Here is a 12364-nt window from a genome sequence, read left to right as displayed (position 1 = left end):
CACTCACCCTCCTCCTCCAGCCACTGATTGACAGTTGTATGCCTACTACTGTGCATAGTCAGAGAGCTGCCAATCATTGGTCGGATGGTGGGGTGGGTGTGGCTAGTCTGCAGCTCATAAATATGCAGGACTAGTTCTCTGTCTGGCTGCTACTAATAAAATGCAAGTTTCTCCCAAACTACTGCACAGATACATATAGCAGACATATCACTGCAATCGGCATGCCTGTCTCTGCCTTATGCTGCTATCAGAAAGGGCTGCAAAAAGATGGGGACAGATTCCCTTTATGCGTCAGGTTAGCGTTGGCTACATCTGTATACAAAAGAAAGCAAAAATCAGAGAGAATAGAACAATTCTGTAAGAAAAAGTTAGACAAGTACAATGCACAACAGAAAAAAACAATTCTATAAACAGCAACTCTCCAATGTCATTTTATATGGAATACATACAAATACTTCCCTAAAAAGGACTCTTCCTTTAAGAGATCCCCTTCTCTAAATGAGGACCCCCTGCATGTCTTCAGCAGGGGCAGCTGCAGGAGAAATACAGTAGTAAACGACACCCACGAATGGACGACCGTGCAACATATAGTCATGCCAGATCCTCCTAAGTGGGTGAAACTCTTCGCAGTGACTGCCTGTCCTGCATAATGAAGAGTGGGCTCCAAGCAGAGGATATAGATGTAGTCTTTTAGCCAAAGGATATATATAATAACTACAAAATGTACTTACTGTTCAAAGTTAATGTGTTTCACAATGGTTTGCTTTTCCTCATCAAGCCACAAAGCCCAAATGTCTGTGGTTGTCAAAGTAAACATGAAGTCCAGCAAGGTTTCCTAAAGGCAAAAAAAGAAAGAAGAAATAAGCAACTCTGTATAAATTGGTAAACCAAAGCAGAAGACAGAATTGTAGAAAACACGGCTTACTGACCTGATTTGAGAATATTGAAGAGACGTGATCTAAGCTGTAGCGATTGTTATCCGCACTTACCAACTGGAAGACACAGAACTGCAGGACGAGACATAAAATCAGCTACAATATCTATCCGGTGATGAGCTAGCCTCGCTAAAAAGGAATTCCTCAAACTGTATATACCTGTCCTTGTTTGGGTGCGTGTAAGTATACCCCAAGATAAAGTCCTATAGATGAGGAGTGTGCAAGTCTTAATTTGTGTCCAGTTCCCGGGATCTGACGCATTTCTTTACTGGTCGGCACAAACTCCAGCATATCTGATTCCATTAGGCACGTCTGGTCCTGGAATATACGAAAGTGAAGAATGAATATTAGCAGTTTTCTACATCCTCTCACCCTTAAGGACTGATAAAGAAATCATTTACCTTGTAAGACCACAAGCGCAGTTTATGATCCTGACACAATGCGAATATGAATGCGTCATTTTCAAGGCAGTGAACGGCCAGACTCACAGGAAGATGTGCGGGGTCCTGGTCTCCTCTACGGGCATGAAAATAAACATTAGTAAGGTATTCCCAAATTCTTATTTGGTCATGATATACATTACATGCTTAAGGCCGGGCTCACGCGGTGGATTTAAATTGCGTATTACGCGATCGGCGTCTGCACGAACGATACAAGATAATACGCAGGCAGTAAAAGGCATGAACTACTGCGGGTTAGCTCAGACGTGCGAGTAGGAATGATGGATGCTGTGAGCCGAAGAAAAATCCCAGCATGCTCTATTTTAGTTTGGATTCCACGCGGACGGCCTCCATTGAAGTCAATGGCTGCGAGTGTTCCATCGCCCATTCGCAACTAACATTGCATATGAGCGGCGGAAACGCTCGCTACTTCATAGGAAGATAGATAGAAAAGCTGGAATGCTGGCAGGAGAGGAGCAAGAGATCTGTCTCCCGTCCAGACAAACGCTGTGCATGGTATACATCCACGCGGAAAAATGATCGTATCTGCGATCTTCTGTGACCATATGCAATTACTTTCCACAGTGTATTGCTTCGGAAATCCACATACGAAATCTGACCGATTCGTGTGAGGCTCGCCTAAAAGTATGTGAACAGATTTACCAATTACAGCCACAAAAAGCTGCCCACTATCTCTGGCAGTTCCACTTAAATGAATGGAGTAGTAATACACACACATGTGACCCCAGCTCCATTCCTGCAGGGTCACTTAAGACCCTTGCTTCTAATGATTAGTGAGGGTCAAATTGGTCAGACCCCACCTTATCTTGTGCACAGAGGACAAGTTCCTTTCACAAGTCCACCACAAGACCCGGAAGGGTTGAAATGTTGTCTCTTCTCCACATGGAGTCAATAAAAGATTGGTGATTTTATGATACACCATGTATGCTGCCACTTCCTGCATGGATACTCTGGAGTCCACCACCTTTAAGAAGCATTTGATCATCACAGGGAGTCATGAGCTGCACAATGACATGTACTAACGAACTAATGACTTTCAGTGGGACACGTTGATAAGATCTGCACCTTAGTTTTTCATATTGCCTTGGTACCAAGCTTCCACTTATTTGATCCAATTAATCTTAAAAGTGGTTGTCTCATCAGTCAACTTCTTTAAAGTTAAAAAACAGTAGTCTACTGACCGCTATTTTCTATTGCCTGGGGTCCTATAGGGAAAACGCAGAATTATATAGCAACCATTCAAGTTAATAGCCATCCGGAGTAGGAAGGCCAGAGCAAGAACAAATACTTCTTAGTTGAGTCCTCTGGCTGATAGAGCTGGTTCCCAAGTGGGATACACATCTATGACGGCCACATGCACTTATATAATTAAGAAGAGACTACATAATAGACTGTAGACTGATACTACATAGACAATCTTATTTATTTTCATCTGCTATCATAGTTAAAGGGCTCGTGGCCTGCAAAAAGTTGCAGCCTGGAGTCATGTCGCTTAGCCTGGCTGAAGGAAGGCAGCTGAATTGTTCGACTTCTCACCCAAAACTGTGCTGGCTATAGTCACCTTGCACTCTTGTGCTTAATGCTATTCTACAGACTCATTGATGTGGCTCAGCAAACTTTGTCAAAATATAAGAACTTTCAGAAAACTTTTTTACCCAAATTATGCATTATTGGCCAATTGGCAAAACTTTTACCCAGCACAGTATGCAGGCCAATCAGCTCCAATCTATTGTGCTGGTTATTCTGCGCATTCTTCAGTAACTGGTTGCTGCAGCGGCTATACAGCCCATGCTAAAGGAGCCAACCTTTTACTTAGTATTACGTTGTCAACCATGAAACTAGGCATGCGAACTAGGCTGGCACAATGTAAGAGACGTAAACGATACTAACCTTATAGCTGTTGGTATGAACCCGGTTAATAGTCTTCTAACCGACATTTGCTTCAGCTCCACCGTAGTCACCGTCCCTGAACAAACAGCCATTCCATAGTTAAAAAAGGACATCTGTCGGTGCACATAAATAAACAGCAATACGGTCTGCTCGCTTCCATACCTGTAACACCGTACTGGGGCATCTTGACAACAAGGATCCCACCAGAATTGGAGGGAAAAGCAAAAAGTGTCTCCCCCTCATTGCTGAGCCAGGCGGCGGTGGCGGTAGAGCTCTGCGAACGTCCAGGCAGCGGAGGGATCACGTAACTGTTAGCGGGGTCGCTATAGTTCATCTTCCCGACGTCAGTAAATATGGATTGCACCTGATTTTCTGCGATCACCTCCTAAAAGCAAGCAAAGGAGAAGAGAATCATATTAACACCTAAGAAAGGTCTGTGCAAGTTGAAAGCCAACAAATCTGCTTAAGGCGACCTTCACACAGGCGTGCACGATGTCGGGCCGTGAATCACCGCCCGATTTCATGCTCGCCAATATGCAATTTTGGAGCGGATGCGAGGCATTTTTGTTTCAAACCTGCATCACTTCGGGGAAGAAGCCGATAGCCGCAGTGGTGGATCGCGGAGTTTCTTACACTGTTTACAATGGGGAAACCTTGCACCACACTGTGTGTACCTAGGAGGTTGTGCAATGCTGCCGCTGGCCCCATTGAAAACAACAGGCGATGCGAGAGCCCAAGATAGGGCATGTCGCCATTTATTTCTGGCATTGCATTACGATGCGGTGAAATATTGCGCATGTGTATGATCCCATTCAAAAGAATGGGGTTCATATTTGTGCGTCTCTAACGCACAAATCTCGCCATGTGAAGCCAGCCTAACTAACAAAAACAAGGGATGTTACTGAGTCATGAACTACTTTATGCCTCAACTAGTCTCTTTTGGCTTACGGCTTGTTCACACTTGCATGACAGATTCTGTTATTCGGCTCCGTCCTAGAAGCCGAACTACAGCAAAATTGGAAGTGCCGGACAGAACCTTTGCATCTAAAATGGGTTCCGTCTGGCTGCCATTATGAAATCCGGCATTTTTCTGGATGAAATAGCGCTGCCTGCAGTGTTATTTCATCCCAGATTTTAGTGGAAATCAGTAATAGATGCATAGTTACAATGAAAATGTGAACAAAGCCTTAGTGCATAAAACCCAATAACTAGACAGAGATTAGTAGTATTTACAGCGTTTCCTTGAAATTAAGACACAGTCATATTAATTTTTGCCCCAAAAAGGCTACAGGGTCTTATCATACTTCCCTAGCAGGCGCCGTCTGGGTCCCTTCTGCTGGTCTCCGGAGTTGCAGCAGGCTTGCTTGCAGTTCTCAGCCACCGACAGAAGATCACTTCCTGGTAACGGGGTTCATAAACCCCGCCTCCAGGAAGCAATGGCTGTGATTGATTCTCGAGCGCTGTAGCTCAGCGAATCAATGCAACACTCGAAGAATCAATCTCAGCCATCGCATTGGTTCATCGAGTGATGCACTGATTGGCTCAGCTGCGGTGCTCGAGAAACAATCAGAGCTGTCCTTTGCTGGAGGCGGTGTTTACAAACCCTGTTACCAGCAAACGATCTTTTGTCGGTGGCTGAGAACTGCAAGCAAGCTGCTGAAAATCCGGAGACCAGCTGGAGGGACCCGGACAGCGCCTGCTAGGTAACGTATTGCTTTTTTTTTTTTTTTATGTAGTGTAGTTAGGGCTTATTATATCAAGCCCCACACCCTGAAAATCAGGGTAAGCCTTATTTTAGAGGTAGGTATTCTGCAAAAATTCATTCTGCATACCTCAGCACTTTTATAGGGTCAAGGAACTCCATGTCGGGGTATAAATTTACCGGAGGGGGTGCATGGCAGGGCACTTACACTTCTATATAAGCGTGAGGGATGAGGTAGGACCAGCCTGTGAACCGTCTGATTGGTCACAATCAGGATGATCACGTTACTCTGCGTCTCACAAACGTGGACTCCTCCAGGCAGGATGGAACAGTTGAGGATTCGGAGGCGGAGGGCATTATTCAGGAGGTTGACATCCAAAGACTCCTCCACCAGCTCTAACGTGTTGGCATTAGAAGTCCTGAAAAAAATAAGAGGAGAATAGGAAAAAAAAAGCATGAACACTTGGGCTCCATTTGGTCACTCACAAGTGACAGTACAATAGCGGCATGACAACGACAGACATATAACCTCGATGAGAAAAAAAGTTGTGCCGACATCCCAAGCTGTCTGTCACATTTTCAATTACAGGAAAACATTGAATTGAGACGAGGCGTCACTGCAGCGACATTGCCTTATGGTGTGTTCACACGTCGCTGATTTAGTGCAGATCTGCAGCACATTTCATGCTTTCAGTTGAACTCAATTTAAAGGGTGAAATCCGCTGCAGATCCACAGCAAAATCCCCTACAAAATCTGCAGCAAGTCCGCTACATGCGAACATACTCTTAGGGTGCTTTAACATGTAGATTTGGTACAGATTTTCAAAATCTGCACCATTTGGTGTGAATTTGCATGCAGATATGCAGATTTTAGTCATTCAATTGAAGGGCAATCGGGAACCTGCTGGGGATCTGCTATGAAATTAGTGTCAAACCTGCAAATTTTGATGCAGATTTTGACACACTGCTGAAAATCTGCAGCAAATCTGCTACAAGTGGACGCACCCTTAGGCCTCTTTCGCACAGGCGACATTTAAGCGCTCCGATAGCCGCGCTAAATCACCGTTATCGGAGCGTTAAATTGCGTGAATGAAGAATTAGCAGTGACCAAGTTGCGCCTGTTCTCCGTGAGTTTACATGGCAGACTACGGCGTCTTACAGTGCACTGATGCCGCAGCCCCCAAATCCTTGGGCCGCCAAAATAATGAAAGGCATCTAGCAGCGGGGATGAAGGGAGTCCCAACAGTATTAAACTCCTTCCCCTCCCTTTGCCGGACGGCTGGCATAGTCTCCCATAGGAGTCTATGGAGCCGCCGGCGTTGTGCCCTCAAAAGATAGGACAAGTCCTATTATTATGTAGCTGACTTTGTGCGGATTTTCTTCGATGTGGATCTGTAGCAGATTCGAACCTTTCAAATTGAAGGGGTGAAATCTTCCGCAGATCTGCTGCTGCTTAAAAAAAATGCTGCAGATCCACACCATTGGGTGCGGATTTTATCGTAGATGTTAGTGTGGATTTCAGCCTTTAATTGAATTTAAATTAAAGGGGTGAAATCTGCTGCGGATCGGCTCCAAAATCCTTACCAAATGTGCAGATTTGCTGCGGATTTCTCCCGCTACGTGTGAACGCGCCCACGTGGGGGGAATTTGCAATGGATTTTCCACACAGAAAATTTGCAGCATTTATAGTAGCAGCAATGTGGATGACCGATTTCAGAATCGCATCGACATGCTGCAGAAATTATCTGCTCTAAATCAGTACGAACTTTGACCTGAGGTGCCTAATTTAAAACTACAGCATGTCAATTTTAGCAACGAATTTGGTGCAGAAAACATGCAGATTTCTGACTTTGACTTCAATGGAGAGGCTGAAATCCACACCAAAATCAGCCGCTTCAGATTTGGGGAGTAGATTTCCGCAGATTATGCAGCTAATCTGGAGCAAAAGATGCAACAAATATGTAACAGCAGCTGCATGTATTTAAGACAGATATCACCCTCAGAAACGCTACAGATCTTCAAGAGGAAAATCCACCGAAAATCCTCCCTGTGTGAACATGGCCGAAAGTGACAAACTGGAAGTGAGGAAAGTAGCCGTGTCAACAGTTGTGACCACCCGGGACCCCAGCCAATCACCAGACCACCGCCTGAAGGCACAGCTACATTTACGGACATGTTGCTGGACAAATATTGCAGGGACAATGCCCGTCACTAGAGGGCAGTAGGTAATTGTTTCTGCTGTGGTTGGACCCATAGTAAAAAGGAAAGTCCTAAAAATAAAAGTATATTGACAAAAAAACACTTTATTAAAGTAGTAATAACAGTTTACTCACCAGTACAAGAAGCGATTCCTTGTGGTGGACAGGAGCGTGCTGCTCTCCCTGTAGTAATAACCCCCGGAGCTCTCGCTGTATTTGGGGCCACCAATCACAGGACTGACATCTACAATGAAGAGAGACATTACCATGAACAGATGGAACATGAGGGCTCGGTACAGCCGACAACAGGTGGGACTGTAGGGACCATGAAGGTTTCAATATCTTTAGCTACATGAACACTTTCTGGAAAAAGGGCAAATATGGTGTGAAATTATGGTCCCAATAACATGGAAAATCACCCGTGTACTGGGACGCACGGCACACCGTGGAGGGCACACATCGCATAGTAGCATTTACAACTTAAAAAAAAAAAAAAAGTTTTGCATTTCCTTCATGTTACTAATAACTTTCACCCAGAGTTACATCCTGTATTATACTCCAGAGCTGCACTCACTATTCTGCTGGTGGACATACAGGGGGTGGACAAAAATATGGAAACACCAAAGCTATGGTCTGCTTCTTTTTCATCACAACCCTACACATTGATCGTCCATCTCTGTCAGATCCGGGTTTTCCAGTCTTACTACATGCGGTCCTAATCTTGGACACTGTGCCTCTTGACGCAACAAAACCCTCCGCTACCAATTGCCCACGTTGGAATTCCGTGGTCTCTGCCAAATTCGCTCACGATTGCACAGACCACTGTCTCGAAGACAAATGATGCTTACCGTGTGTTGGCGCTGTTGTATAGATCATTGCATTCTGCCTCCTAACCCCGCTGTGGTACACATGTATGGATCCCGGACCATCAGGAGGGATCCGCATGGGATTATCATCATTGGCACTGAGCTGCCCTTGTGGTCTAGTTACAATTTCCTGGTAGCATTGTGAAATCTGATTTATAACCCCACATAACTTACGGCGTGCATTTGGTACGGTGTTTCCATATTTGTGCCCACCCCCGTACATTATGTACCTAGTACATACCCTGACCTACAGCTCGTACGGTACTTCTTGTACAAATGGTACGATTACAACTCACCCCGCAAACAAAAGCTCTCAGATGACTATGCTGATGGGAAAAAAAAGAAGCTATGGTTCTTACAAGGTGCGGACGAAAAAAAATGAAACTGCTCTGGTCTTGAAAGGGTTAACAGAAATCCATTAAAAAAATCTGGAAATCTTACGCAACAGTATAAGAAAACGGCCAGTAAGAATGAGGTTCTTTTAGACGAGCAGATTCTTGTCTTGAACGAGCCAGTGCCGCCGCCACTAGCTCATCCGCTCTCGTGCGGCCCGTTCACACAGCAGATACATCGCCGGCTCGTTCAAAGGCGAATCGTTCAGTCGCCGTATAAGCGAAGTAGCGCCACTGGATGAGCGCTGCGTAAACCGAACGAGAAGTGAGCGAACCAAGGACGGTTTTTCATGCTGGCAGAAAATGAAAGATGAACGAAAAGGAGTGATTTTCGGCCTTCGTCAGATCGCGCCATCGTTTACTGTCGCTCGTTTAAACGATTTTTTGAATTATAATTAATCACTCCGACTAAAAGCATGAGCAATCTCTGAAAAAGATAGGCAGTCCCCCTGCTGGCCTGTGAGCCGCGACATAACATATATTGGTTGGCAGGCAAAAGACTGCCAACCAATGTACGTAACCTCACGAGGAGAAGGATCAGGCAGCTGGAGGTGAAGTGACCCCCCCCCCCCCCCCCGGACTGCAGGAGATGGGAGAAGATGGAGAAGGTGAAGATCTGGTAAGTAGACTGACAGGGGAGGAATAGATAAGTATAGAATTTTTCTTTTTAGTGACAGAACCCCTTTAATTCCTCATGTCCACAGGCTGATCGGATGCTGTATGTGGGAGCCTGCAGCGGAATCCGCCCCTGCCTGCGGCTGAGGACACTGCGGGTCTTTTACTTACCCATCCGGGTCTTCTCTCTTCTTCACTGCGGATGTGTGCGGAAACGCCGGCTGGCGCGCTACCACACATGTGCAGTGGAGTTATTTTTTTTTAATTGCTACTTTCCCGCAGAATCCGCGGCCTATCTGAAACTGAATTGCAGACGGGCCGCGGAACGGACGGTTTCCGTTGACAAATGGAAGTCGCCTGTGTGGGATCTGCAGTGAAATAGAGCGTGCTGCGATTGTTATTCTGGACCAAAAGGTCCGCAAATCAAATCTGTATGCTTTACTTCACCTGCAGACGCCCGTGTATCCCTATGGGCAGCTGGATTTGCGGGTGACCCGCGCAGATTCCTCAAATCAGGTCCGCCCGTGGACATTGGGCCCAAGACACCAGTAACAGAATTCGCTGTGATGAGATCCGCAGAACCCATTCATTCAAGAACTTTGGCGCTGGTCCAAGATGAATGATGTGATCCACTGACATGAACCCAGAACCTCAGGAGATTACTGACTGGATCTCCCCTGCGCCTTCACAGCTAGGGGGACTCTGTGCGATAGATGGTCCACAGTGCCCCTCAGCTTTTAGGCTAGGGCTCCATGATGGCTGCGGCCATCAATGAAGGAAAAAGTTGGGACTCTCCATGATTTTAACACAGCTTTTCCCCTCTCAAACAATGAGGGGAATTACAATTCCACTGAGTCACATGTCCATAAGAAGCCCCGCCCCCAACTTCCGTATCTCCGAAATTACGCAGCATGTCAATTTTATCGTAGTTTCTGCTGTGAAATCGACCTCTTCTTAACGAGGGGGTGTATTTGCACATGAAATTAGGATAAAACCCGCAACAAATCATACAGATTTGGAGGCAGGCTTTCCGCTGCTGATCTGCGGCAGAATGCTTGCTGCGGACACTCCACTGTATATCAGCCCTGTCTATAGCCATGTGGTATAACAGCGCACATACGCATTGTGACAGTGTTTATTATGCGCCCATAGAGAACCATAGGGCTCTATCCCATGTAAAAAAAAACAATATACTCTCATCGGATCCATTCGCCGCGTGTATTGTGCGCATAATACGCAATTAAATGACGCTCGTGTAAGCCCGCCCCTAGTGGTGAGGTCACTCGCTCGCACAAGAATCCGCTCGTCTGAAAGGACCCAGACATGTTCTCAAGCACAATACGATCCTCCTTTTTCAAGAGCGGTCAGACACGGGAAAACTGCATAGATTTGGCGCAGCCGCATAAGATTGTATTCACACCCTGCAGTGAAAACCGCACGTGTTTTTACCCACTGCGGCGAATCGCTACAAATCCGCATGCAGCGTTCCCAAGGTGGTTTAAACCCCACCGTATGAATCCCGCCTGAGGCCGCGTTCGCACTTTGCGTTTATTGGTACGTTTCTGAAACGCAGCAAAAAAAACAAACAAACAAAGGAAACAAAAACAAACCAGCCGTATCCGCTACGGCCGGGGTCAGACGAGCGTTTTGTAACACGGATCCGTAATACAGGCGTGTTCGAGATGGCGCTACGGCCGGGAATTTTGTTTTTTGCAGGACAAATACGAATCCGTATTTTTCCGATGGAAACAAATAACAATACGGAGGCGAATACGGGGAAAAACAATAAAAAAATGCCACGTAAATACATTTGCTCCTTATTACAATACGCAAAATATGGAACTAAAATACGCTTGGGAAGCGACCCAAATCCGCGTTAACACTTTGTGTATCTTATGCGTTTCTGGATCGCTAAAAAAAAAAAAAAAAATACGTGGTTTTAACGCTTTTTAAAAAAAATTGGCTGTTTTTTGATGCGTTTTTTCTCCCCTGCGTTTTAGAAACACGCAAGAATGCCGAGTGTGAACACAGCCTTATGAGTATACAGCCCATATCCGCCTACACAAGGAGTAATATGGCGTATATGCCTGTATGAGTAAAGCCAGGCTCACATAACCGCGCTAATATGGCATATTCCGCACACGGAATATGCTGTGCCAATCTCCCATAGGCAGCCATGTTGCCACTCACACGAAATGCGCAAAACATAAGCAAGAAAAATCGCAGCATGTGTCATCTTAGCGCGTATAACCTGAGCGTACACGCCAAGATAGCACATGGCGATGGGCGGCACGCAGAGTCGTTGCATGCTCACTGCGTGTCTCACGTCGCAAAGTTTGGTTGTGCGAGCCCGGCCTAATACGGCCCATATCCGCCTATATAAAGGAAGCACCACGGCCCGTATCCGCCTATATAAGGAGCAATGCAGCCCATATCCGCTTACATAAGGCGTAATATGGCCCATATCCACCTATATAAGGGGTATATAGACCGTATCTGTCATGTCTTTGATACAATTGGGGCAGAATTATGAAGAGGCCTAAAAGAAAACCTCTGTTGCCCCTAGCAACCAATCACAGCGCAGCTTTCATTTTAGCAGCCCGGAATTGCAACTGAAAGCCGCGCTGTGATTGGTTGCTAGGGGCAACAAAGGCAGTTTCACTGTTAGAGCCCTTTATGAGTCAGCCTCTCCGGGCATGCAGGCCTCCAAATGCTTCATGTGACCACGTGCTCCCCGCTGACATGTGACCGCTTATTACCGGGGTGAAGCGTGAGCTCCCGGAAATTCCTCCTGACTTCCCGCTCGGCCGCGCTCAGTTCGGTGAAGCTCCGTTCAAGCACCACAGAGGCCGCCATGTTTCCCGAGCGGGAGCTGCCGCCGCTGTTTGAAAGGGGGCGGGGCTGGCCGCTCAAACGTTCCGCTTTGCAAATGACAGGGGTGCAATGCAGGCTGGGTAGTGAGGGAGGCGGCGGCCATGTTTAGTGCTGGCAAACTACTACTAGACCTCGTGAATGCCAAAATCTAGGAGAAAATGGAGGCATGAGCGCTTTAGAGGGCGATATTATGTTTATACTGTGGTGCTAGCTGACACAAGAAAATAATAGCTTATGTGCTTACCTTGCAGGGTTGTGCCCACTTCTTAGGGTGCATTTGCACAGACGTATTTACGCAGCGTGTTATGCGCATATTTTTTATACACGTAATATGCAGTAATTAGAGCCCTTTTCAATGGGTTCATTCACAGCTGGGTATTTTTCGTGTGACTTTGCAAAAAAAAAAAATAGCATGTTCTATCTTGGTGCGT

General features: G+C 46.1%; 1 protein-coding gene across 1 annotated transcript in view; it reads right to left on the bottom strand.

Moving 5' to 3' along the window:
• The window catches only part of NUP160 (nucleoporin 160), a 51892-nt gene extending 39915 nt beyond the window's left edge, over positions 1 to 11977 (bottom strand). The window contains exons 1-9 of the mRNA XM_066583295.1: positions 11819 to 11977; positions 7322 to 7430; positions 5197 to 5407; positions 3449 to 3671; positions 3287 to 3362; positions 1337 to 1451; positions 1095 to 1253; positions 930 to 1007; positions 732 to 835 (exon numbers count right to left, since the gene is read on the bottom strand). Of these exons, the coding sequence (XP_066439392.1) occupies positions 732 to 835; positions 930 to 1007; positions 1095 to 1253; positions 1337 to 1451; positions 3287 to 3362; positions 3449 to 3671; positions 5197 to 5407; positions 7322 to 7430; positions 11819 to 11915 (1172 nt within the window). The 5' untranslated portion in view covers positions 11916 to 11977. The remainder of the gene's footprint in view (positions 1 to 731; positions 836 to 929; positions 1008 to 1094; positions 1254 to 1336; positions 1452 to 3286; positions 3363 to 3448; positions 3672 to 5196; positions 5408 to 7321; positions 7431 to 11818) is intronic.
• Positions 11978 to 12364: the final 387 nt, after the last annotated feature.

Source organism: Eleutherodactylus coqui, chromosome 11 (assembly GCF_035609145.1).
Source record: "Eleutherodactylus coqui strain aEleCoq1 chromosome 11, aEleCoq1.hap1, whole genome shotgun sequence".
Classification (NCBI taxonomy): domain Eukaryota; kingdom Metazoa; phylum Chordata; class Amphibia; order Anura; family Eleutherodactylidae; genus Eleutherodactylus; species Eleutherodactylus coqui.
This window is presented reverse-complemented; position numbering and strand designations above follow the sequence as displayed.